The sequence below is a fragment of the Yarrowia lipolytica genome, chromosome 1C (assembly GCF_001761485.1).
Source record: "Yarrowia lipolytica chromosome 1C, complete sequence".
Lineage (NCBI taxonomy): Eukaryota > Fungi > Ascomycota > Dipodascomycetes > Dipodascales > Yarrowia > Yarrowia lipolytica.
Genome location: NC_090772.1, coordinates 770,962 through 795,931, shown reverse-complemented (window position 1 = coordinate 795,931; position 24,970 = coordinate 770,962). Strand labels below are relative to the sequence as shown.

The 24,970-nt window shown below is 49.3% G+C and overlaps 9 protein-coding genes across 9 annotated transcripts; 5 read left to right on the top strand and 4 right to left on the bottom strand.

Annotated features, from left to right (window-relative positions):
- Positions 1-1,039: 1,039 nt before the first annotated feature.
- YALI1_C07948g (uncharacterized protein) lies at positions 1,040-2,215 on the top strand (the record flags this gene model as incomplete). The annotated part of the gene is made up of 1 exon (XM_501504.3): positions 1,040-2,215. The coding sequence occupies one exon, from the start codon at positions 1,040-1,042 to the stop codon at positions 2,213-2,215; it is 1,176 nt and encodes a 391-aa protein (XP_501504.3).
- Positions 2,216-4,631: 2,416 nt separating this feature from the next.
- YALI1_C07894g (uncharacterized protein) lies at positions 4,632-6,521 on the bottom strand (the record flags this gene model as incomplete). The annotated part of the gene is made up of 1 exon (XM_501503.3): positions 4,632-6,521. The coding sequence occupies one exon, from the start codon at positions 6,519-6,521 to the stop codon at positions 4,632-4,634; it is 1,890 nt and encodes a 629-aa protein (XP_501503.1).
- A 2,158-nt stretch (positions 6,522-8,679) lies between these two features.
- On the top strand, positions 8,680-9,288 carry YALI1_C07872g (uncharacterized protein; the record flags this gene model as incomplete). The annotated part of the gene is made up of 1 exon (XM_068282224.1): positions 8,680-9,288. The coding sequence occupies one exon, from the start codon at positions 8,680-8,682 to the stop codon at positions 9,286-9,288; it is 609 nt and encodes a 202-aa protein (XP_068138325.1).
- A 2,555-nt stretch (positions 9,289-11,843) lies between these two features.
- Positions 11,844-12,431, top strand: YALI1_C07840g (uncharacterized protein; the record flags this gene model as incomplete). The annotated part of the gene is made up of 1 exon (XM_068282223.1): positions 11,844-12,431. One exon carries the CDS (start codon positions 11,844-11,846, stop codon positions 12,429-12,431), a length of 588 nt encoding a protein of 195 aa, XP_068138324.1.
- Positions 12,432-12,560: 129 nt separating this feature from the next.
- YALI1_C07816g (uncharacterized protein) lies at positions 12,561-14,252 on the bottom strand (the record flags this gene model as incomplete). Its single annotated transcript, XM_501502.3, has 1 exon — positions 12,561-14,252. One exon carries the CDS (start codon positions 14,250-14,252, stop codon positions 12,561-12,563), a length of 1,692 nt encoding a protein of 563 aa, XP_501502.1.
- A 2,356-nt stretch (positions 14,253-16,608) lies between these two features.
- On the bottom strand, positions 16,609-17,910 carry YALI1_C07780g (uncharacterized protein; the record flags this gene model as incomplete). The annotated part of the gene is made up of 1 exon (XM_501501.3): positions 16,609-17,910. The coding sequence occupies one exon, from the start codon at positions 17,908-17,910 to the stop codon at positions 16,609-16,611; it is 1,302 nt and encodes a 433-aa protein (XP_501501.1).
- Positions 17,911-18,859: 949 nt separating this feature from the next.
- On the top strand, positions 18,860-19,666 carry YALI1_C07770g (uncharacterized protein; the record flags this gene model as incomplete). Its single annotated transcript, XM_501500.3, has 1 exon — positions 18,860-19,666. The coding sequence occupies one exon, from the start codon at positions 18,860-18,862 to the stop codon at positions 19,664-19,666; it is 807 nt and encodes a 268-aa protein (XP_501500.2).
- Positions 19,667-20,061: 395 nt separating this feature from the next.
- YALI1_C07758g (uncharacterized protein) lies at positions 20,062-20,556 on the top strand (the record flags this gene model as incomplete). The annotated part of the gene is made up of 1 exon (XM_501499.4): positions 20,062-20,556. One exon carries the CDS (start codon positions 20,062-20,064, stop codon positions 20,554-20,556), a length of 495 nt encoding a protein of 164 aa, XP_501499.4.
- Positions 20,557-20,866: 310 nt separating this feature from the next.
- Positions 20,867-23,755, bottom strand: YALI1_C07721g (uncharacterized protein; the record flags this gene model as incomplete). Its single annotated transcript, XM_501498.3, has 1 exon — positions 20,867-23,755. The coding sequence occupies one exon, from the start codon at positions 23,753-23,755 to the stop codon at positions 20,867-20,869; it is 2,889 nt and encodes a 962-aa protein (XP_501498.1).
- Positions 23,756-24,970: the final 1,215 nt, after the last annotated feature.

Here is a 24,970-nt window from a genome sequence, read left to right as displayed (position 1 = left end):
ATCTCGAGTCCGAGCCCAAATCACTTGTCAACATTTTAGGTCCGATCCGGTGACCCATTCACGTCTTCTCGATACAGCTCATGCCACCATTATCAGAGCTATACCCTCCCTACCACGACCAAGAACACCACACTCGTTATTGCGATAAAAACAGACCCTGTCCATACAAACCGCTACCGTAATGTCGCTCCGTTCCACAGCAACAATAACTTGGACCCTTTATAACCATGAAGCTGCATTTATACCCCAGACATGTGTACCAATAACAACTCTGGTTAAAGTTGCATCAGCTCGCTCCATGACTCGGCAAACATATTAAAGTCGGTCAAAGATCAACATCATATGGCGTCAGTATGAAGCCGTAGCCAACGCGGAGGGGTCAGATCACCCAGAAAAACCAGTCTATTGCAGTTGCCCATCCACAACTCTCCGGTTACCCTACCGTGCTTCCCCACACCGCGTCTGTTTTATAAACACAACTTCCCCGGACTTATGCCTACGCTGCATGCCGAACCGAGGTTTGAGGTTGTGACATGATGCGTGCCTGAAAGCGGGGTAGTTGGACAGTGGTTCTTTGGGAGAGGAAAATGGCAGCGAAATCGCGTCTATATATCTTTACCGAAAGCTGCTCCCAAACAGCATCATCACCACCTGACAGTTGCCCCTGGACAGACTAACAGCTGGAGAATCTTTCGGCACCACGTAATTTTTAGGCTCTTTTAGAGTTGGTAATCTCTCGCAGTACGTTTGGGAGGACGACGAGCGAGAGGGATGACGAATATGAGGGTGAAAAGTAAAAATCCCGTGGATTTTATGAGACAGATCCATTCTAGATTGACCAGGCTCCATGTTGGTTCTTTCAAAATCGAAATCGGACCAAAACTCGCAACTATAGCTAATCCATGCAGTTTACCAATGTCACAACATATCTCTCAATATATATCTGACCGAAACAAGAATCATACCATTCAACTCGCTCAACCCTGGGGATTCCATTGATACCGACATCTCCCCTTTTTATCCCCTCACCCTTTCGCTAATGCCTCACTCCATATCCCTTAGATGGAACTCTAATTGCAACCCTACATGTCGTCATTATCTCCATCATCATCGGAACGTTGCTCACCACACACACCACACTTTCCACATGTCGAAACCCGATTCCGCCGCCGAGCGAGCCGCCAATTTCGAGCCATCGGACATGAGCGCCGGAGCCTCCGCTCTTTCCGGAGCTATTGGAGGAGCTGTGGCCAACTTGGCTGTTTTCCCTCTTGATCTGGTCACCACTCGTCTGCAGGTTCAAAAGGGCTACCTGGACGAAGATGATCAGTACAAGTCTCTCCTGGACGCGTTCACCAAGATTGTCAAAAACGAGGGCATCTTTGCACTGTACGACGGAGCGTTTCAGGATACCATCTCCACCATGGTGTCCGCCTTCTTCTACTTTTTCGCCTATGATTTCCTACGAAACAACCGACTCAAGATGAAACGCCTGCCCAATGGCCGTCTGCCCAAGACCCTCGGTATTGCCGAGGAATTGCTGGTGGGATCACTGGCCGGAATCTTCTGCAGATTCATCACCTCTCCTCTCGGTAACATTGTCACCCGACAGCAGACTGCTGCTCTGGTGCAGAAGAGCAACAGAGCTACCCCGGAGGCAGCTGCACACGCATCCGAAAAGAAGTACGGTCACGTCATTACCGGCGTTAACCCCGAGGTCCCTCCTGTCACACCCACCACCGTCGAGACACCCTCTGCTGTGCAGATCGCCAAGGATATCTACAAGGAGAAGGGCATCACTGGCTTCTGGACAGGCTACAAGGCCACTGTGGTTCTTTCCATCAACCCCTCGTTGACCTACTACTTTTTCCAGGCTCTCAAGGCCAATCTGATCCCTTATAAACGACGAGACAACCCTACTGGAGGCGAATTGTTCCTCTATTCGGCCCTGGCCAAGTCTCTGGCCGGTCTCATCACCTATCCTTACATCCTGGCCAAGACCCGGCTTCAGGTCAAGTCTGACAGTGGCTCTAACAAGGCCAAGTCTGCCTCGCAGATGGTGGTGGATACGATCAAGAAGGAGGGAGTTCTTGGACTATGGGAGGGCTGTCAGGGCCAGATTCTCAAGGGCTTCTTTTCCCAGGGAATCACCATGCTCATCAAAGACAAGATCGCAAGATTGCTCATTTATATTTATTTCCTGCTTGTTAGATAGACAGGGTGATAGACAAAAGATTGGTTCCGTGAATAGCACGAGTACAAGTAGACGAGAGTAGATGCACATGATCAAGTAATCATGAGCTACTTCCCACAGGTGTCTTTAGGCTCTTATCGTCTTATCGGACATCAGATGTCGAACCTTTCACCGACTGGTGCAAGTAGCTGCTATAAGTACGATAGAGCATTCGTAGGTACATACTGGCAAAGATCATGGACTGCTACTATCCGTGAGCCCTTGACAACAAGATGCGAGACTGTTCTGATATACCCCTGTCTTACTATTAACTGGGTCTATTGATAGTTGTTTGCTACGAGGGCTGTGCGGATGAGTTTGAAGCTACTACGAGTATCATTGTAACTACATTGTAGTTCAAGCTAGATGTAGGTGAGGATAGGGATGCTAATGAGGCGTTGCAGCTGATGGCGACTGATACTCCGGTGGGACAACTACCGGTGCCTTTGGTCAAGCTAGGATAGCCATGGAGATCATGTCTACAATATGAGAAAGGGAACAGCAAGCCAAGTGTGCAGGCAAAGTCATGTCTTTCACATCTACTTTCACTATCGCCCGGCTACCGACGTAATCTTCAAAACCCACTTTGACCCCCACATCATGGTCCGACTGTACAGCCCATCATGTATGCACCGATCTAAGATGCTTCGAGTCTCAACCAGAGCCTGTTGAGTCCTAATCAGGGATAGTTGCTCGCGGTTTGGCTCTGGAAGATTGGAAATGGGCAAACGGTGATTGGATAGAGCAACTGAGTTCGTGCACATTTGTCTGATTATGTCTTGGTCGCGCAGTTGAATTCGTGATAAGGAGAGACTAATCGTCGGTCCGGTACAGGAAGGTAAGAGCATAGCTATGAGTGGTGGTGACAGTGGTGGTAGTTGTGTGAGAACTGAAACGATACTTGCCACTTATGGAGATACATCAGTAGTTGAGTGTAGTTCATGTGCAGCAGTTGAACAGTAGTTAAAGAGCGGTTGATCGTCCTACCATGAATCAGTTCACACACAGACAACCAACGCTCGCCTAGAAAACCGCGATGGAATTGATAACACGGGTAATGTACAAGTACACAATTTTGTAGCCTTTAAGCGAGCAGGTTGAGTTAGTATCTTCTCTTGTTGGTCTTGGGCTTTTCGTTTTGCGATTTTTCGTTTTACTTTTTTTGGCCGCCTTATCGGTAGACCTGGTTGCATGGAAGATCAACTCCAGAAGGGTGGAGGTGGATAGATGGGGAGTCACGTGATAGAAGGGGTGTTTGTTGGAGATGAATCTGAGGCCTGAGTTGAGCTGTTACCAAGACTTGTGTAGATCAGATTGATTCATGATGGCTGGAGTGTGTACTGGAAGTCGGCACCGCCTAGCGACCATTCAGACAAGATCGACGACCACTACGATGACATATTGGAACCACATTTGTTCATCCCCATCAGGTCGGCCCCAGCAGCGCGACCTACAGGCAATTACTTGCACCCACTTGTATATACTGGTATGTAAACCCCACCGTCCTCTCGCTCCTCCTACTCACTAGGAAGTGAAACGTGTGTCTAACTTCAGCCACACTGGCCAGAGTTCGAGTCTAACTTGTACTAGTGTGCCTGTTTGGTGGGTACAAAGAGCCGGTTTGAGACCAGAGATGTTGCCTGCCGCTAGCAGAAGTCTATCAGTTTTGATTATCTACTGTGGACAGTTGGCTGTGAAATGTAGTCGTCCCCTCCCCGGTACCTGGTGGCTGTACTCGTCATTGAGTGAGGATATGTGAGACACGGACGGCTACAACGGCTACAAAAAGACAACATACAATGAGTAAAAAAAGAGACAAGTTAAAGCACGAATCCAGTAGATGGAGCGACAAGAGACCAGACCGGTGCCGTGGATGTGAGGTCTAATCTGATTTGGGTGGGTAAAAGCTGTACAATATGTACCAACGGTATTGTAAGTTGCGTGGGAAGTCGATTCGTGGGTCCGAGTAATTAAATAGTGACATGGGTAAGTCTGGAAGCAGCTGGATTGAACCAATGCCCTTTATTCTAGCATAATCCGTTCTATAGCTACCATCTACGCTTGTAACACGTGCCATAGCGATGAGATCACAGGATCTGGGGATTGCGAAAGATCCAGAAGTCCGATAAGAGTAATAATTCGTATAGACGATACTATAAGCAGTTGAAAATCACCCACAGACTCCTCCAACGGATCCAGAAACATTTGTGTGGTCATCCCTATCCCTTAATTAGGCCACGGTACTAATCTCAGAATGTCCACTGAAGCCCTAGACTGAAAGATCCAGCCGTCAGTTCCAGCATTTATGAACACTGTTGCTCCACAATGTCTCAAATACTCGCACTCATGTAATCAAAACACATATTATTACTAGTCATAAATCGTTACTTTTGCCCGGTTACAAAACCTGGGTGTTATTAATGTAAGAGGCCGCAGCAGCCTCAGCGGAGACTCGAGGCAGGTTGCCCTCCTCAGAGTTGGTGTGCTCGCCGTTCTCGGAGTTACTCTCGAACTTCTCGTCTCCGGAGTGCTGCTTCTCGAGATCGCCCTCGGTGCCAGGAGCAGGGTGAGGAGTGAAGATGTCCTCTCCGTCGGAGTTGTCGGGAGCATCGTAGACGTCGTCAGAGGCCTCCTTGAGGTTGACCATGGGGTAGAAGAGAGAAAGAACAATCATGCCGGCCACGCATCCAAAGGGACCGAGAAGCATGTGTCGCATAGCCTCGTTGAAGGCCATGTTGATCTCAGTTCGGACCTTGGAGCCCATGGGGTACTTGGTGGCCTTCTTGATCTTGTTGATGATCATGTTGAGGTCCTTGGCGGGGATATCGGGGGCGTACTTGTGAATGTACTTGGGGTAGAGGGTTCGGTAGATGGCACCGGAGATGGAGTCACCAATAACCTGTCCAACACCACCAGTGGTGTAGTACAGAGCGGTGACAGAGGCCACCTTGTGCTTGTCGAAGACTGCCTGAGCCATGGCGACAGCGGGAATGTAGATCATACCTCGTCCCACACCCTCAAAGACCTGGGCGATGATCATGACCGCCAGCGATCCGTGGGGAGTTCGGTAGTGGTAGGTCATACCGATACCGACCAGATGCAGACAGGTACCGATGACAATGACTCGCTTGCAGTGGCCTCTCCACCACATGTAGGGAGCAACGGCAAACAGACCCCAGGCGTTGGCGGTGACAATCAGAGTGGAGGAGACGTTGGTAGCGGCCTTGGGAGACTGGCCCTTGACCACCAGCAGCCAGGTGATGAAGTAGGGGATGTAGATCTTGTTGGCCATGGAGAGCAGGAACATCTGGGCTGAGGAGATGACCATGATTCGCGACTTGAACAGCTTCCAGGGGATCAGAGGGGTCTTTGTTCCGTACACCTCCCAGATGGGTGTGAACACCATGAGGAAAGAACCAATGGTGAGCATGGCAATGTACGAGTGGTACTTCCACTTGTCAGTTCCGGCAGCAAAGGTAATGGGCAGGAAAAAGAGGATCATGGCACCTCCAACCGCCAGCAGACCAATGATATCGAAAGACTTGATGAATCGCATGGGACCTCCGGGGCTGTAGAAGTCTCCTTGGCCTCCGAGTCTGTTCTCGTACTTCAGTCGCATGTAGAGCAGGGTGATAATAATACCGATAGAAGTTCCGGGGATGATAATGGCCATGGATCCGTAGCCCCATCGCCAGGTGGTGACCTTGAGGAAGCCGGCAACCACAGGGGCTGAGATCCATGGAGCCCACACAGAGGGAGATTGGATGAAGTAGGAGGCTAACACTCGGGTCTCGGTGGTTGAGGTATCAGCGGCATACAGCTCCATCATCAGATGGCCTCCGACCATTCCGATTTCCCAGAAGACTGTGCCTGCAAAGTAGCATCCAATGTTAGGCGAGGCGGCGTAGAGAACGGCTCCAATAATGTGGGCCACAACAACAACGATCCAGGCCTCCAGTCGGCCCAAATGATCGGAGATCTTGGCGCATGCGGGTCGGGCAACAACGAAAATGGCTGATTCAACAACGGCCTGAGACGACAGAAGAGCCAGGCCGGAAAAGTGGGAGGTAGCAAAGGGGGCGAGGGAAGGGAACAGATGCTGGGCAATAGTCTTACCTGAGGCGTAGAGGTAGATGAAGATCCAGCCGACAATGACGGTGGTGGTGGTCCATCCTCGTTCCTTGGCGTTGGTGTTGCAGTGCTTTCGAGGGTAGTGTTTAACAGGGACTCGAGAGAAGAAGAGCTTTTGGCACAGCGACTTGTACTTGTCCTCTACTGCAAATGCCATGATGTGATAATGGATGGTGTACTGATGAAATCGATCAAGAGATTGGCCCTGTTATATATCATCTTTGACGGCCCAAGATAATGTGATTGTTGAGAAGGAAGTGATGGATTTTGGCTTTGGAAAAACGCAAAACCAGAAAAAGTAAATGCATCTTAGGCGACTTGGTAGATGCTAGAGCTTGTCTTGGCAAGAGTTTAAATAAAGCTTGGCCCATCATTTCTGGTAGGGTGGGCGGTGGGGGTCATGGCAGGAGCAACAAGGGAAAACCGAGCTAAGAGACCAGATTCTTAATCTTTATCAATCGCTCGAACGATTTTCGGTGCTCCTTTCATCTCCTTGCCGTTCCGTACCCCCCATCTCCTCCACCCCGCTCCCTAGTGTCGTTCTATGTACCCCGCTGTTCTGTTCCTGACTCTCTATGCCCCTTCCCTTATAATAGCTATTGCCAAGAGTAGCCTTGAACTTTGGACCGGAGGCTATTCCCGAGTTTGATAGGGAAGCTTGATTGGACACCCTGGAGGATCAAAGAAAGAAGGGACAGAATGGGCCCTGGTGGATGATGCGACTTAGACTAGTGTGAGTGGATGACAACCAAATCAAAAGACAATCTAAACTGATAATCAACAAGATCGGTATTCTCGATTGATCCATTGACCCATTGATACGGAGATTTCTCCAATCGCAATGATCCTCCACTAAAATCCACCAACTTAATGTCGTGGATCTTACCTAGTCAATAACCGAAGTGTCCGTTGAATCAAGGTCCAGTCGGAGTGATTCATGTCTTCGTCATTAACTCAAGTTCTATCCTCCAAACTCTCTCATCAGTTGTAAATTGCATGGCTCTCACGATAGGTCTTGTTCATTATAGTGTACTGTGGCTACTACACATTATAGATGAAGCAGCCGCTTATACACACTGTTGCGACCAGACCCATCTACGAATACCCAGACAGCGTCAGCTCAATACAACACATTTACACACGTCCCTCAACACTATAGATGGCTAATTCTTATTCCGAACATACGAGTGTGCCTCTCTGGTGTCGGTGGCCTCTGGACTGTAAATCCAGTGCTTCTATTTCCAGTCCATCTACCCGACATAGACTTCCGCCAAGAAGTGTATGGCTGAAAGATGAAATCGATAAGAAATCGCGCATGAGCTTGGCAAAAGAGAAGCAGCGCCGTGCCGTATCATACCAGGTGCTTAACTGGTAGGTTGAAGCCTCCTGACCAATAGGGAAATAAATGCCAGCTGCTTGCATACTCACACCCCATGGTCCTTGCAAGAGCCCACTATCCCAGCACCAGCCAAGATCGTATACCCCTTTCCCCTCCGGAAAAATACAAGACACTTCTCTGACAAATTTCAGACGTCTTTGCGCTAAGTGAGACACTGCCCACCCTCGACCGCAAGTTTATTTTCGCTCCAGCTCTTGTTCCCGTCAAAAGACGATCACTTTTGAGGATCCAAGCGAAGGGTCTTTGTCTGGGGAGACACAGGTAACAGTGCCTTGCCATGAGCTGATGAAACAGAAAAAAAAAACAAAAACGGAACAGACACAGGAAGTGGTATTTCTTTTCGTTATTCAACCGGATGAAAATCCCGGAGTCTTGGCATGCAATCTAATCCATCTACACAGCATCGGATATGTAGTCCTTGAGACAGGAGTAACTCGTGACAACGTCTGATAGGCACGACAGACATACACAGACATCAGATGACACCAAACATACAATATACCGGTGGTCGACGGGAAATACGCTTCTGAGGCAGTCACGTGACCCTCATTTTGACAGCCCAGTTCTTTCGGAAAGAGCTTTTTCGTGTCTTTGAAAAAGTTGAATTTTAGGTGTTTCCAAAAGGTGGGCGGGTGGGTTATGCTAGAGTTTGGTGAGATGGGAGTAAATCAATGGGGTGGTAGGGACGCGATATTTGATGCGAGCAGTTGTTAAATCGAACAAAGACTTCATTTCCTATTGAATGCACTTTTCAGATTTTCCGTAGCATCTCTAGATCCTTTTTTATCGTATTCTTTTCATGTCGTATATTACTCTTCAACTAGCATTCCTTTGGAGCTTAATTTGTATAGTTGGTTTGTAGTTAGACTAGACAAGTTTATCAGATTAATCTCGAAATTGCAGAAGGACGCAGAACATGACTCGTGAAATTTGTCAGGATGCGTCACTCTTACTGAGACGTCTTGGCAGCATCCCTCAAGCATTGAGAAGCGTCTTGGCACATGCAATGTATGGTTCAGTACAGTACGTACACTTTGCACCGTCCCTGTCTAACCCCACGCAGCACGCCATTCGGTGTCCAAGCCTTGGCGCTGAGCGATTATGCGAGCACGGACTTGGCAGGGGTCTCGTGGTGCAGTATTCCGCAGAGATAGGTCTCTTGGCTTCTCTTTGTGCGAGTTGCACCGGTTTCCGAAAGAGATCTAATAGATGGCTTTATCAGGCAGGCGAAAGGGTCTCCGTCTGTTCTGTCCTGATATCAATATCCACTTGTTCATTGGTGCCCGTAGACTTCCATTTACAAGTCCCCTTTCTCGATACGTTCGGGTTTGGTCCTCAGCGTTCCATTTTTCGATATTTCTGTTCCACCTTTTCGTCCAACGGCACTTGGCAACAGTTTTTTAGTCGTCCAACATGCATGATCGACAGCAACGTGATTGTGAGACACTGGGCACTCTATTTCGTTTGTAACGGGTACCAGAAATGGGAAGCGACATCTAAAGGCCTAAAGACTCTATCCGTGTAGTTTCCAATCTACAAAATCGAAAAAGAAAAGCTGTAGGATACGGTAGCGTGTAAGGTACAGTGTGCACGCGTGATTGTCGTAGTGCTGTAGATGACTCCATACGGGGTTTAAAAGACCAGGAAGTTGATAAAGAGATGTATTTAGACGACAAAATGGATCAATTGAAGTGCTGGGAACCTCTGGAGATCAAAAAACACCCCATTCGAGATCATATAAGCTCAGAGCCTACATTGGCGATTTCAAATAGACCAAACCTGATTGGATCTTCTTTGAGGAGATTGAGATCCAACAAGTAGTTCAAATGGCAAGCTCTCCCCGGAGAGTATGTTGGTTTACCCCCCACTACTTCTAATCCTAGTGCAAAGCCAATTAAACGAGGCGCCCAGTGGTGATGTGCTGCTGATCGTTTACATATTTAATTTTATTGTAAACTCATATGGGCGTCAATCAAGGGTCTCATTTGCTCCAGGGAGTCCGACGACCCTCGGGGGTTGCTCTGAAAGTCCCGCCTATTAATTGGTCTCTTCATCTTATCAAAAAGATCAGTGCCGTGCGAATTGGGGGCTGGTTGGTGGATGGTTATAAAGCTAGTACAGTGGTTGGCTTATGCGAGGATGGGGAGACGTACGCACTGTTCTCAACAGGTATTGGGCATCTTAGCATGGACTCTAGACCACTTCATCAGCATAGGGAGTGATCTGATGGCTATTCAATCATTGTCAGCTCGTAGATCTAGTCGTATTGGATATGCTACTAGTTTACCCACCCGAACCCACTGCCCACCCTACAGTCACCCCTTGTTTTTGATCATACGGCGTCCATAATTGTCACGTATGTTAACCAACTACTTGTAGTCACGAAACAAGGGAATCACACGAGAGCTCTAGACCCTTTTTATACGAGCTCTTCAACCAATTGTTTTCTGTTATCATCTCGATCTTGCTGAGGCTGATGCTTGGCGATGACTTGTTTCTTGGCATCTTGGCGTTAGCAACCACATTTAGGCATTGTATTTGCTTCCAAAAGAGCTCCGAAGATTTTGCTGTCTATTCTCTGTGACTCTAGAGACGCATCAGAAGGACATGGTGTACTCAAAGGGTACTAGCCGAGCGGGTAAAGAGCAACGAAATTAGTCAAATCAACTCCAAGTCACTATACGATGCTTAGAGTACGAGTTCGGACAATTTCGGATGGACTCTGAGCTCTTCCATAATGCTGACGTTATCTCTCTGCTACTCTTCGTAACACCTGTTTTAGTAGTCATGTGTATGCTGCCTTTGAACTACCACGGTAGTCACTCTTCCCACGACCATACCAAAACAAAGGGAACCCTTTCAGCTCTTCTGTTTCACTCTGGAACGTCGTGATTGGCCCTTGGAGAGTGGTCAAGATCGGAGAGAAACCGAGAAGTAAATAGGAGTTAAAGGCTGCTTGATTGTAGCTACAAAGATCTCCCGAGGTCCGTTCCAATCGAGATTTCATCATGAATCGGTCCGTAGTGGTTTCTTTGGAGCTACAACGACGTTCAAATCAAACCGTACTCGAACCAGAAGGATCCACGATCAACAAGCCTAAATGCCTCGACGAATGTCTTGGAAAATCCGTATTTTACCGCCAAGGTTACTTCTCGTGACCAACTGAGTTGTATCTCCAGACGTGGATGACAGGAATAGTAGTAATGGAGACGGAGTAGCAAGCACGACGAGTCCAAAGAAAAAGACGAGAGAGTATGACGACGTTTTTGTACAATTACAAGTATCCCCATGTTCAATTACGAACGGCGCCCTACAGATTTCTTCCACACAATATAGCACATCTGTTCTTTCCATACAACGTGCGCCTGGTATGGGGGACGTATGAAGAGATGACTAGACAACAAGAGCCTCTTTGGTGGTATAGATATGGGAACTTCGCAGAAAGGTTTTTATCGGGGTGAACTATATGTCCTCATTCACTTTTACTAAGAAATACCCTTTCTATTCCACCCAGTATTGCTCCATTGAGTAAGCGGACGGTGGTTTATGCATACCTTGAGTAAGACCCTGGCAACAGGAGTATATAAGAGGTGAATAAATTTTCTTGCACATATTTCTTCATCACACAATGACGGATTATTGGTCGCTCTTTTTCAGACAGTGACGATACTGGAACCCAGAAAACGAGTGCAGCACAGTAGAGGCACGACGCGAGCTCAGAAGAGAAGCGACGATAAGTGAACCCCAGACACAAGGACAAGAGAGATACACTCCTGAACACTTGGGCGTGCCAATTATGGTACTAATCGATTTGCCAAAGAATATTCGTTTGTCAGGTCAAGTATGAGCACCACTGATACCAATCTCATTCAAAGTGATAGCCAGCGATACCCAAAGGATGAACAGAGAGACGCTCAACGACCCCGCGACCCGCTACTATTGCTCTGGGATTACAAAAGTGCCACTCAGTAATGATTGTCCAACTGTTACACAATAATAACACTTGCCAAGAGTTACTACCAACTCAGCAGGCCCCAACCAGGGTATCGGAACGAATACGCCGTTGGTGAAGAAGACACCATGCCATCTCAATCTCACTACGAACACGACGTCTCAGCCACTCTCAATACACTCAGCCATCCTCCACCCAGCCAAACTTCCAAGACATGTCCCAAACCAGTTTCAGATATTAGTTCCAGACTACTCAACGCGACTCATACACATCGCGACTCATACACATCGCGACTCATACACATCGCGACTCATACTCCATCGCGACACGATCAGGTGAAACTCGGTGGACGAGTCCAGAAGAAGACTCACTTGGAAAGCACCAGTGAACACACACAGCTGTACTCATACCTGTATAGCACGAGTGCATCATTCACCAGCCACATCCTACTGTACTGGTACTTTACTCACGCTGTCAAGCCCCCGCTGTCTTTTTGCCGTCTTTTTCGACTCACTGAGTTCAGGCTGATGCCGGATATTCAAAAAGCTTCACACACGCACGACTCAGGGACGACTCACTCAGGAACGGCTCACGTGTCAGGAACGACTCACGTCGCAGCATGCCCTACAAGTTCGTCGCTCCACCATCTACGCTCGTTTGGTTCTAAACCACTGGCGTCCAGCCAAATGCTTTACAATTACATGTTTTGTTTTTGAAGAGTTGATTTTGTGGGGAGTTCGAGTGCACCGCACTAATTTGAAGTGCACTTTGGGTGTGTGAAGTAAAGTGAGAGTGCGAAACTAGTCAAAGCACACACTCTCATTGTTCATGAAGCGAGCACAGACTTAGTCTCGTCCGTAAGACAGCTGCTCCTCGCTCCACAGAGGCTCAACCTCAACACCCTCGCCAACGCCACACAGACCGCCCTCGGCAGTCCAGTCCTCAACTCGCTTAAGATCAAGCTCCTGCCACACGTCTTCCAGGGCAGCAACCAGCTCGTCACAGAGTCCCTCATGGTGACCGGGGGTGGGGGTCACACGCAGTCGCTCCTGGCCAATAGGAACAGTGGGGAAGTTGATAGCCTGCACATAGATCTGGTGCTTGGTCAGCAGAAGATCGGAGGCGGCCTTTGCCTTCTGGGCGTCACCAACAAGAACAGGCACGATGTGAGAGGGGTTAGGAACAACGGGAATTCCTCGGTTGGCCAGCTTGTCCTTGACGTATCGAGTGTGAGTCTGCTGGGCAACTCGGTCCTTCATGGTAGCCTTCTGGTAGTTGATAGCAGCTCGAGCACCGGCCATGGTGGCAGGGGGAAGAGTGGTGGTGAAGATGAAACCGGGAGCATAAGATCGAACCATGTCAACAAACTTGGCAGAGCCAGCAATGTAGCCACCAACACATCCGTAAGCCTTTCCGAGGGTTCCGGTGAAGATATCCACTCGGTCCATGATGGGCTGTCGCTGGGTCTGAGCACCAGAGTGGTAGTGCTCAAAGTCGAGGTGCTCGGCAACACCGGCACCGGTGGGGCCGTACATACCAACGGCGTGGACCTCGTCGAGGAACGTGATGGCGCCGTACTTGTCGGCCAGGTCACAAATCTCCTCAATAGGGCCAATGGAACCACACATGGAGTAGACGGACTCAAATGCAATCACCTTGGGAGTGCTCTTGGGGTATCGAGCGAGCTTGGCTTCCAGATCAGCGAGGTCGTTGTGCTTCCACACAACCTTCTCGGACCCTCCGTGTCGGATTCCGTGGATCATGGAGGCGTGGTTAGAAGCGTCGGAGAAGTAGACGCAGTTGGGGAGAGCCTGGCCGAGCAACGACAGGGTGGAGTCGTTGGCGACGTAGCACGAGGAGAAGACCAGAGCAGCCTCCTTCTTGTGGAGGTCGGCGATAGCGGCCTCGAGCTCGACGGCATGTCGGTTGTGGCCAGCAATGTTCCGGGTTCCACCAGCGCCGGCTCCGTACTTGTCCAGAGTCTCGTGCATGGCGTCGACGACGACGGGGTTTCGGCCCATGCCGAGGTAGTCGTTTGCGCACCAGACGGTCACCTTGTCCTCCTCAATGGAGCCTCTGTGGGCTCGGGGGAACTCGGCGGCCAGTCGGTTGATGTTGTTGAAGTACCGGTATGACTTGTCCTGGTGCTTGGCGTTGATTTTGTTCTCGTAGAAGGACTCGTAGTTGAAGGTGGTGGCATTGTGGGCGTCCTGGGTGGGCACCTTTCCGAGGCCTCGCTGGGTCATTCCGAACGGGTAGTTGTCGAGCCGAGACGAAGGGTAGACGGGCGAGTACTGGGCCGCGTGGGGGCAGGTGCCCTTGGAGGTGTCCACGGCGGCATGGACGTCAACGGTGGCGGACTCGGCGTTGGATCCGGCGTCGGACTTGAAGCCACGCACTCCCATGGCCTTGCCCATGATGGGGCATTGGCCTGCCTTCTGGGTCAGTCGCCCGTTTCCGAGCTGCTTGAGGCTGGAAGCCGAGGTTCGACCAATGTAGGGGCAGAGCTTTTTGGACTGTCGAACGAGAGATTCCATGGTTGTCGAGACTGGTCTGGGGTCGTCTGGGACGTTTGGGTTGGGTGATGAGAAGGAGGGTGAGGTAAAATTTGGGCCCTTTTTCTGTGCTGCTGCGAAACCTTATTTTTGTGATTTCCACACTCTGCTCCGTCACCATCATTGTCCCAACTAAAAAAGTCACCAATGACGTGCATTGTTAGTAATTGAGGTTATTTGGCCCTTCCTCGTGGCAACCGCGCAAACGAACAGACGACCGGGTAGTGTCATCGCTGCTGGACCACGAGAGGGCATGTATATATGGTGTTCACGTGACGAGATAGAGAGAGCCATTGTAACAGATACTTGAACGACAGTATCTCGAGAAACACCAGACTACCTCCCACTACTTGTAGCACCTCTAGCCTGGCACGGCTTACAGATAGCTCACATCTACGCTGTTGCCGATGCTGCTGCTTATTCCCTATTATTACTCACATTGTAAGCTTTCTCATTGGCCACGTTCCACCTCCAAACTCTGCTACTCAACCGCCCTCCCCACAACTCTAACCCCACAAGCATGTGATGAGGACCTGGATGAGAGCCAGTTGCCAGTAACGTAAGCCAAACCCGAGAAAGGTGTGACAATCAGGCCCAAGGTATATTGCTGTTTAGCAATGTTCCACGAGGGATGACCGGATAAGGGGCCCCGGTCGTCATTGTACATGGCAACAGATTCTCTTCAACGCTCCATCCACTACTTGTAGCATTTGTGCAGTTGTTTGCAGCTCTTTGCAGCTCTTCAGTGTATTTTTTTCTCCCAGTTTTCACACTTTTCAGTGTTTTTCAGTGTTTTTCAGTGTTTGTTTGGTTTTTTTTTTTTTTTTTTTTTTTCCCTGCGTGCCCCTGATTCCATGTTTTTATTGCATGCCGTGACGATGACGGATGCAATGAGACGACGCAAAATGTTGCAATGGACTCGTGCGAATTCTGCCCGTATATTCACCCTCTTTCCAACCCATCAACCGCTACTTTCGAGCTGATACCAGAGATATCGTCACCCCCATTTCTCACAAATCTCCCTCATAAACTTCGCCGCTCCGAACAGTTCCGTGCTTCCGCGCCACCTCAAGGTAACCCTAGCCACAGTGGCAGAAACTCTAGCGTTTACCGAGGTCGGCGGTCTAGACCCGAAGATGGACTGGAGCATCACTGGACCAACTAACGTCTGCAAAAGAACCGTTTTCAGAGGTATTTTTATACAGATACTGGTGCAATCTGCGGCTATCGATGGATCAACCATTTTTCATACCCATCTCCAACCCGCCAAAGCCGAGATCTTCACACCTCCAGACTCGGTTATACTGTAATTTACTGTACTGTACGTACAGTGCGTGCGGCCAAACGATGCCAAAAGTGCGTCATCGGAAAATGACAAGCGGCTGAGAAGATGGGTGACTAATTGAAAGGTGGTCCAGAGTGTTTGTAGGCAGGCGTTTATGTCGTATTAATGGGCCGGAATGTGGTGGACTGCCATACTTGTGTCAGTGAGCCAATTGAGTCTAGATCGATACCGTAACTAGCTACAAGTAGCTACTGGAGCCACCGTCACCGTCAGAAAGCAAAGAGTCATGTCTGAGATGTCTCACTGTCGCCGTCTCTGCGAATCAAGTCTCCTCGCAGGGCGATTATCAAGATTGCCATTCGTCCACAAACCAATTAATGCACTTGGAAATCTTGTCCATTCAGGCAACTCAAGCACAGCTCGCAGTTATCAGATCAACTTAATCGCTCATCCAAAACGACTGGTGATGCTACAAGTACGATACGAGTAAAGTAGCAGCTCAACAAGACTGAAAAAGAAATCACTCAATTGAACTGTATGTACATAGAAAACAGACCACTATCCAACACACTAGCACCTGGTGGCCCTCTCCTAATCCACGAGCCGGCCGAATACCACCATACTCAGCAGCGCAAAATTCTCACGCCGATCTTATCAAATAAATCTGAAACAACGCACGCCGTCACACGTCCGAAAAAGCCCGTGCTCCCGTCTCACTCCCATTCTGGCAAATGCCACGGTCGATAATGCAACATACATCCAGATACAGTTGCAATACTTTTCATCAGCCCATTTTTGAGCCTCCAATAAGCATAACCCTGCAAGTCTAAGTGTAGCGCGTAAGCATACCTCTAAGGAGACAAACGATCATATCTGGTGTGTTGAACAATGTCCAGTTTTGTACGAGTATCCGTCGTCCGTCTCAAGTAAATGCGTCAACTATCGATAGTGGTACTTGAAGTCGTTTCTGTGCCCCCAATATCATCATTAGTTGATTACGAGCCTTTCGACTCCCTGCCTATTTACAATAAATATAATGTGCTCCATGCCCGACTACCTCGCATCCTTCATCGCCTCGTCAAGCTCATCTCGTCGCTGCTTTTCTCCCTCCTCAGTCAGACCGGCCAGGTCCGGCGGAATTTCAGCCATCTGAACACTGGGGGCTCCCTGCAAAGTTCTCAGCTGTTCCATCACCTGCACATGCACAGAATCCAGAAACTTGCGGGAGTTCTTGTTGTCGATCTTACCAGCCAGGTTGGGATGCAACGAGTAATCTGGAGCAAAATACTTGAGAAAAGGCATGGAAGAAGGCAACCGAGTCTCCAGATCAACGTCCAGACACACACTGGTCTCATAACACCACAATCGAGACACGTTGCGAGGGGTGTATCCTCCTCCTCCAAGCACAATCAGAGGCAGGCCAAACGACTTTGTATATGCAACGCACTCTCCATGGGCCTTGATGTTGAGATTGAAACATCCCAAACGATCTCCACCAAGCGAATCAGCTCCACATTGAAGCACAATAGCCGAGGGTCTGTAACTGTTGAGAACAGGCTCTAAAACACTCTTGAACAGCCGCACGTACGACTCGTCGTCGATTCCGTCTCGTAGCGGCACGTTGAGTGAGTAGTTCTTGCCCAGACTAGTTCCAATCTCGTCAAAGTTTCCCGTACCAGGGAAGAACTCTCCGTTATACTTGTGGAACGACAGAGTCATGACTCGGTCGGTCGAATAGAACGCCTCCTGCACTCCGTCTCCGTGGTGAATGTCGATATCAATGTAAAGAACACGTGGATACATTCTGAGAAGGTTCAGAATCGCCAACACAATGTCGTTCACATAACAGAATCCACTGGCTTCAAACTTTTTCGCATGATGCAGACCTCCAGACCAGTTGATGGCGATATCTGACTGGCCAGCAAGAAGCTTTCGACTCGCGTCCAAACTGCTACCTGCGTAAATGATCGAGTAGTCGTACATGCCGTCGAAAATGGGACAATCGTCTCCAATGTTAAACTTGGGTAAAACTCGCTGGAACTTTTTGATGTTATCCGGAGTGACACGTTGCAAGAAATCAATGTACTCTTCGGCGTGGAACTCCCGCACCTCTGTTTCTGTGGCTCTTCGGGATCTGTACAAGTCCAGTTTGTTGTGTAGCTTGTATCCCAGCACCAGATGGTCTGTCAGCATGAGTCGAAACGGTTTCATGGGGTGACGGACTCCATAATGGTATCGCGCAGCCTCCTCGTTGAAATGGTACGACACGCGGCGTTTTTGTGTCGTCAGAAACGACTCGTAGAGAGGCGTGTTTTCCACCGTCTTGGAGTCAAACACGATGGTTGGTTCTGACATGACTGTAGAGAAGTGGAATGTGATGTGATGCTATGTGTTGTGTTTGTGACGGTGTCGCGTTGATTTTGGTGTCACTTGTGCCGCGTCTCTGCCGATAAATCCCGTATTATGTGCTTTTTTTTTTCTGTCGTATATTGTTTAGTGCACTGGAGATGGGTGATGGAGGTGAATTAATTGTGCATATAAGAAACTTTATTGGTAGGGTGAAATTCTAGGACAGATAGAAAAGGTGGCGAAAAGTCGGGAAAAATGGCTTGTGAGCATATCTTTTTCTCTAATGTTGGCCATTATCTGACCATGGCTTACTTTATTGAGCAAGTAATTTTCTCTCATCATGTAGCACCTGACCCAATACCCACTGCCATGTCTCTACCTCCTTACCACTATACACAGCTAACATCTACAAGTACATACTGTACATACAGTAGTCTCAAAAGAGTCAATATAACGGAGGGTATAGAGACGTCAGAAATATAAAAATTCCGGAAAACCATTATTAAAGCTACATTTGAACGACTGGAAAAATCACTAGCTTGATCAAACACCTCCAACACGATGGAAACGTCCCTTATAAATTTCCGTTTTCAGAACCTCAAGTTTGAGATTAGTTTACCTGTTTAACCGAGGTCAGCTCAACATAACACTCAAAGTAAGGCACCAAATACCCTCACAGGAGTCTCAGTCTATATGAATAATAGTATCATCCACTCAGACCTCCCCAATCGACTTTTTTTGAGCTCCGTAACCCTCCAAACACCACCAACTCACCTCTCCTCCACATTCAACTGAACTCCCAACTAAACCCCAACTATCGCTCTCAGGGTGGTTCCCTCCTAACCCTAACCCTACTCTCCCGCATCGCCACATACATCATGCTCACGGTGGTTACAGTACTCTTCATTGCCACCCAGAACCACACAACAGGAAAATGTCAGGTAAGTATTGAGCGATGGATCGGTCGCCAATGGGGACAAGACGGATCACGCGACTCGATTGCGCCGCCGACTATTCGGATATCGCTAACACAGGCTCTGCTGGATTCGATCGCCACATTACCATCTTTTCGCCTGAGGGCCGACTGTACCAGGTCGAGTACGCCTTCAAAGCATGCAACTCTGCCAACATCACGTCGCTGGGCATCCGAGGCAAGGACTGCGCGGTTGTCGTTTCGCAAAAGAAAATCTCCGACAAGCTGTTGGACCCTTCCACCGTGTCGTACATTTTCCGAATCTCTCCTAGCATCGGAGCAGTGCTGACTGGCCAGATTCCCGACGCTCGTGCAGCTGTCCAACGAGCCCGAGGAGAGGCCGCAGAGTTCCGATATAAGTACGGATACGACATGCCCTGCGATATGCTGGCCAAGCGAATGGCCAACATCAACCAGGTGTACACTCAGAGAGCATACATGCGACCGCTGGGCGTGATCATGACGCTGATTGCCATTGACGACGAGCGGGGACCTGAGCTGTACAAGTGCGACCCTGCCGGCTACTACGTGGGATACAAGGCCACTGCATCGGGTCCCAAGCAGCAGGAGGCTAACAACTTCCTGGAAAAGAAGCTCAAGAAGAAGGAGTATGCTGCTGGAGATGTCAACGAGGTAACCGAAACCGCCATTTCCGCTCTTTCCACTGCTCTGTCTGTGGACTTCAAGAAGAATGACATTGAGATTGGTGTGGCTACAAAGGACGGATTTAGAAAGTTGACTGTGGAGGAGATTGACGAGCGGCTGGTGGCTATCGCCGAGCAGGATTAATACCGAAGAGATGAGAATATGGTACACTGAGAAGATGGCGTGGTGATGGTTTTAGCATGATGATTCTATTAACATCCCTCATTGAGGCCAATTAGAGAAGGAATAAATATATTGATATGAAAATGGACAGTGGAAGGAACATAGGGGTGGATTTGTGTGTGTACTCGTTTTACTGTAACTGTTCATACAGGATGGTTTTGTTCACAGAAGATAATGGTAAGGAAGACGAACACTGTTGAGTGGGAAATCTAAGAATTACATCCAAGTGAATCTGGGTCGTTCTCAAGACTATTGTATAGCTCATTGGTTGTGTTTTACAAGTACAATACGCGTCATCTCATCTGTCTGTCGGGTTCTCTCTCTCTCGCGTTATCTACAGTACTGCACCTCTGAGTATGTCAAATAGTTGTCCCAGTAACTCTATATTTATGACAACAAAACAAATAGCTTCTTCTTTGTCTCAACTAAACACTTATCTAGCTAGCCCACAAATGATCACCAACACGCCTCCCACCAAGCAGGACCCCTTTCTGGCTCTCAAGGAGGCCTGCGAGGACAATCCGCGTCTCCGTCCCGTCTCGGCTGTCATTTGTGACGCGGCCGAAGACCTCGCCTTCCGAGCAGGTGTCATCACCTTGTTCAACGAGCTCAAGATGCGTGAGCAGGAGGTGGAGGAACTGACTAACGAGCTCCAACGGATGCAGAAGCTCAATAGCGAGCTCCACAACATGAACGAACAGCTTCAGAGAGCAAAGACCCTCATCTCTGCATCGCTCAAACGCCACATTGCCAACCAGAGAGCTGCCAACGAATCCAGACTCGAGCCTCTCCAGGACCTGTTTGACTACGCCGCAGGAGACTCCGCGGAGATCGATTTCGACGTTGAATGAGAAGGACATAGATGGGCGTCCGGAGAACATAAATAATAGAGAAACAGATCCATGATAGAATATGTACAAATAACTGAAGGGGGTAGGGGGAAGAGGTAGACCTCTGCTCCAATACTGTAGGACTGCAGTATGTATGTATACACAGAAATGCCCTCAGTTAACAGCATATATCTATACAACGTCAGTAGATCAATCAATGTACTACTGTATGTACTTTCCAGTGGATAAGTACTCCTTCACCATAAGCCTTTTGCTTCGATTCTATATCTCGCGCTGGTGCCCACATCGTCTATTATTATACATTACTATCCTATCTGGATCTCCAAACGACCATAAAGTCGCACTTTTGCTGCTGCTTGCCCCGGCTTCGCTCCATACAATGCTGAAGCAGCCGACTCAGCTCCTGCAGAATCTCCCATTGCACCTTTTCAATAGCCTTCCAAATCACCTGCAACAGACCAATGATGTTCTGCAGGTTCGGGGCTGTTCGGATCTCAACAGGAGACAGACCCGACAGCCGCTTCAAATACTCGTAGCCATCCTCCTTGGGCACATAGCTGTTGATGGGCCGCTCCTCGCTGCGCGTGAGCATCTCTGAGCCCCACTCGGTGATCTTGCCCTTCTCGGCCGTCAGCCGAACATTGGGATCTTTGTACAACGCCATGGCATGATCCTCACATCCAGAGTTGACAAACACAAACGCCCAGAGAGCCAGGGCAGCCATGGTTACACTGTGAGGTCGCTGAATCACAGGATCAAGATGTCCCTTGTACGTGAGCTCGTTAGGTCCGTCCAGGAAGACATCTCGGAGAATCCGAATAGCATGCCAAACAGCAATACTGCCAGGCTCGGTACGTGCCCATTCGTGCATACGAGCGTTAGTAGCGTCGTACTGCGCTTGACGCATTTTCACTGTCAACATTCGAGGCACGCCAGCAAAGATCTGGAAATCGTGCGGCGAAAGATGCAACACTATCGATCCAAGATGGTAGATGTGAAGAGCCGAAAGAGAAAGGGCATCGGAAAGAGCTTGTTGTTGCTGGGGCAAAGTCACGGAGAAGGCGTTGAGGAAATCGGGAGGGAACTCTCCAATAGATAATCCGAGATTGGGAATGTTCATGCGGGGATGCAAATGAGGAAGAGGACCGCAAGTATTCGCCAGACCATACTCATGTGCCCAAAAGTCGTAGGAGCGCGACAAGATCTCCTTCCACGGCTTTCGACTCTTCCAGCCAATACTGCTGGCCTGCAAATCACGCTGCTGCATTTGAATGGCGACCGACATCAATCCAAATAGAAGTACGTGGCGTCCAAAGGGCTTCACGTCCACATGTTGCTTATTAAGCACGCGTTTGAGGGCGGACAGGAAAGTTGGAGGCGGCTTTCCAACTCCAGGAGCCCTTGGCTTGCCTCTTGATGGAGTCAGGGGGGTATCTACTGCATCAGTCCGGTCTCCATTGTTGTCGAACGACTCACTACTGTTCCACAACGCCTCATCAGGCAATTGTAGTCGGATTTCGTGCGCTGAAACAGCGGGAGTGTGTCCAAAAGTGACGGAATGAAGTACATCAAGACAAAAGGCGAGATAGGCGACCCGCTTGAACGACTCCACCTTGATTCGCTGATCATAAATACTGGTATCTCTGCTATCTGCGGAATCGTAGTAGTCAAAGTGGTCGTCAATGGTGCCCATAAAGACGGAGGATCGTCGCATGAGTTGGATGGTCGTGGCATGGTGCACGTGGCCTCGTTCGTGTAGGATTCGGTCTGTGTACATCTTCTCGTAGCACTCGAGAATCATGAGTGCTTGGAAGACCCACAGTTTTGCAGGCGGCTGACAATCAGGAGATGCAAACAGAATCCATCGGAGGGGATGACTAATTTTGTTTGCAAACGTCTGATTACCGTCCAGGCCAGCTCCCATGAGAATCATGGACCACAGTAGGCCTGGAGGGGATGAGTTGACTCGGAAAGTGCCTCGGTGAATCACGTCAATTTGGGCATTAATGACATCCCAGAATCGAAGTAAGTACTTGGACAAGTTGACAATGTTAGGGTCGTCTGCTATCGATGGGATCACGCTGATAAGCTCCTTTTGTTTCTCCTCGGAGATGGTCAGGTCTTCTGCCATTGGCGAGGGAGGCGAAAAAGTGGCCTGGGAGGCGGGAGAGTCAAACTGCTCGGACAGCGAAGACGAGTCTCCAAAGAGCCATGATAAAAGTTGCGATGACTCGGCGTTCAAATCGTAGTCGGTCATCTGATCAAACGAGAACATGGGTCGTGGACTAGGGATTTCGTCGGGTTGCCAGGGCTTGGGTAAAGCTCTGGTAGAGTGCAGTTTCGAGCGCATATCCATATCCAGAGCGTTAACCAGTAGAGTATTGTTGCTGAGAGGGGGAAGAGTGTTGTCCATATCAATACCTGTTCCAGGACTGTTGACAGGCAGGTAGTTGGACATGCCCGGATTCATCATGCCAGAATTAAGCGGAGCAGAACCTCCTTGAGTAGGCACTTGCGGAGGCACATTGGGCATGCTAGAAATGTTGTTGTTAGGGATGCTAGGGGGGCCGTTTGGCGGTCCGTTTGGACTCAGAGCGTGTTGTCCGAGAGGAGGTTGGGGAGGTAGGTAGCCTAGTGACGGAATTGGTGGATTGTTTACACTGGCCATGTTCGTGGTGGGAATGTGTCCCATTGGAGCTCCTAGTCCTGGTAAAGGCAACGGTGTCTGTCCTCCTGGACTAAGTCCGTGGGGTCCTTGACCCTGGCTCTGTCCTCCCGGTCCAGCTCCTGGCGGACCTCCTCCTAGCGCTGGTCCTCCTGATAATGGCTGCGTTTGTGCTGGTTGCTGTTGTACTACTGGCTGTTTCAACTCGGGCAGATCGTCTTCCATCTTAACTCCGTAGCCCCCATCTCCCTTCTCGTGGCGCTGGGCGTGTCGGGAGCGTAGGTCTGCTCTCACAAACGTCTTTGTGCATCCTGGGAACTGGCACGGGAAGATCTCCTTGGGTCTGTGGTTGAGCTGGTGTCGGGACAGGTGTTCTGCCCTGGTGAACCGTTTGTCGCAGCCGGGTTCTTCGCATGCAAATGATTTCTCCAGGCCCTTGCGCGATCTTCGGGGCCGTTTCTTGGGCTGCTCGCCGTCACTGCCGTACTCCGGGGTCGCCCGAGGCATGGCCGAAAAGCCCGTCTTCTGATCCATCGTGTATGAAGTGGGTGGTTGGGCGTGTGTGTGTGTGTGTGTGTGAGTGTGAGTGTATGTGTGTGTGTGGAAGAAGAGACTAGTGTTTAAATCTCGTGTCTATCTTGGGTCCTTTCTGTCTGTGTCGCGGAGAGCTGCCGGGCGTGTCTCCTTCTACTGGGGTGCCAACACCACGTTGTGTCGATGTCGCTCGATCACTCGTAGCAGTATGTCGCTCTGTGGGTCGCTGCAAGTCAAATCTCACCTGCGTCACTTTCCGCCCATTCTACCGCCGTAACGGGCTAGTGTGTCGTGGTGGTGGGGAGGAGGAGAGGGAGTGCGGCTCGGGAGTATGTGTGGATAACGGCGGATCGTCTCGATCGGAGTCCACAGTTTGTCTTTTCGAAATGTTAGTTTCCGAACCTCTTTTCCGGTGCTTCTCTGAAGATTAAACCACAGCCGCTGGGGCTCTGCACAGACCTGGACCTCCCTCCGCCGTTTTGATGCTTAGAGTCGCAACACTAACTCTCTCTGCTTTTTTTTATAATCACACTGCATGGAGCCTATTTTGCGGGCACAGTGGGCGGCCAGAAACCGGCTGAAAAATCGAATAAATTGTAAAACGAGGTGGACCATGACTAAATCAACTGTTCACACCACTATTTGAGCATCGACAATCTTTCCCCAGTCAAAATCCCACCCATTATACATCCTTCTAGGTGCTAGTCAGTCCCTAAAACACTACCTGCACTGCATTAAACTCCACACAATAAGATTGTCCCAGCACAACGTTTTGAGACACTGCTGATCAGTGGCTTCCTCGTAGCAAATCAACGGTTATATGTATGAAGAAGAAAAAAACTGCGAAAAAGAACGTTGATTATGTGAATTGATTGGAGACCGCGGTCGCCAGTTGCCCGGAAACTCGAATTGGAGACTCTCGAGACACCTTTCGCCACAAGTTCGAACTCAATATCCCCCACTAACTAACCAGTCGTATGCATGTATGTACAGTACATACTGTGTCTGCTGAAGTCCTCCCTTCTACTCCCCGCTGTCAAACTTTGCACGGAGAATATAAACCGACTTGGACATGGTGAACAGAAGAGGGGTGAATAGAATCTTTGTTCCCCGTGCCACATGTCTCCTCGAGCAGTGACCATGTTCGTTCCGCAGTGGCACTGTACTGTAACTGCATCTGACAAGCCCTGTACGAGTATCAGCACAGTATTATTA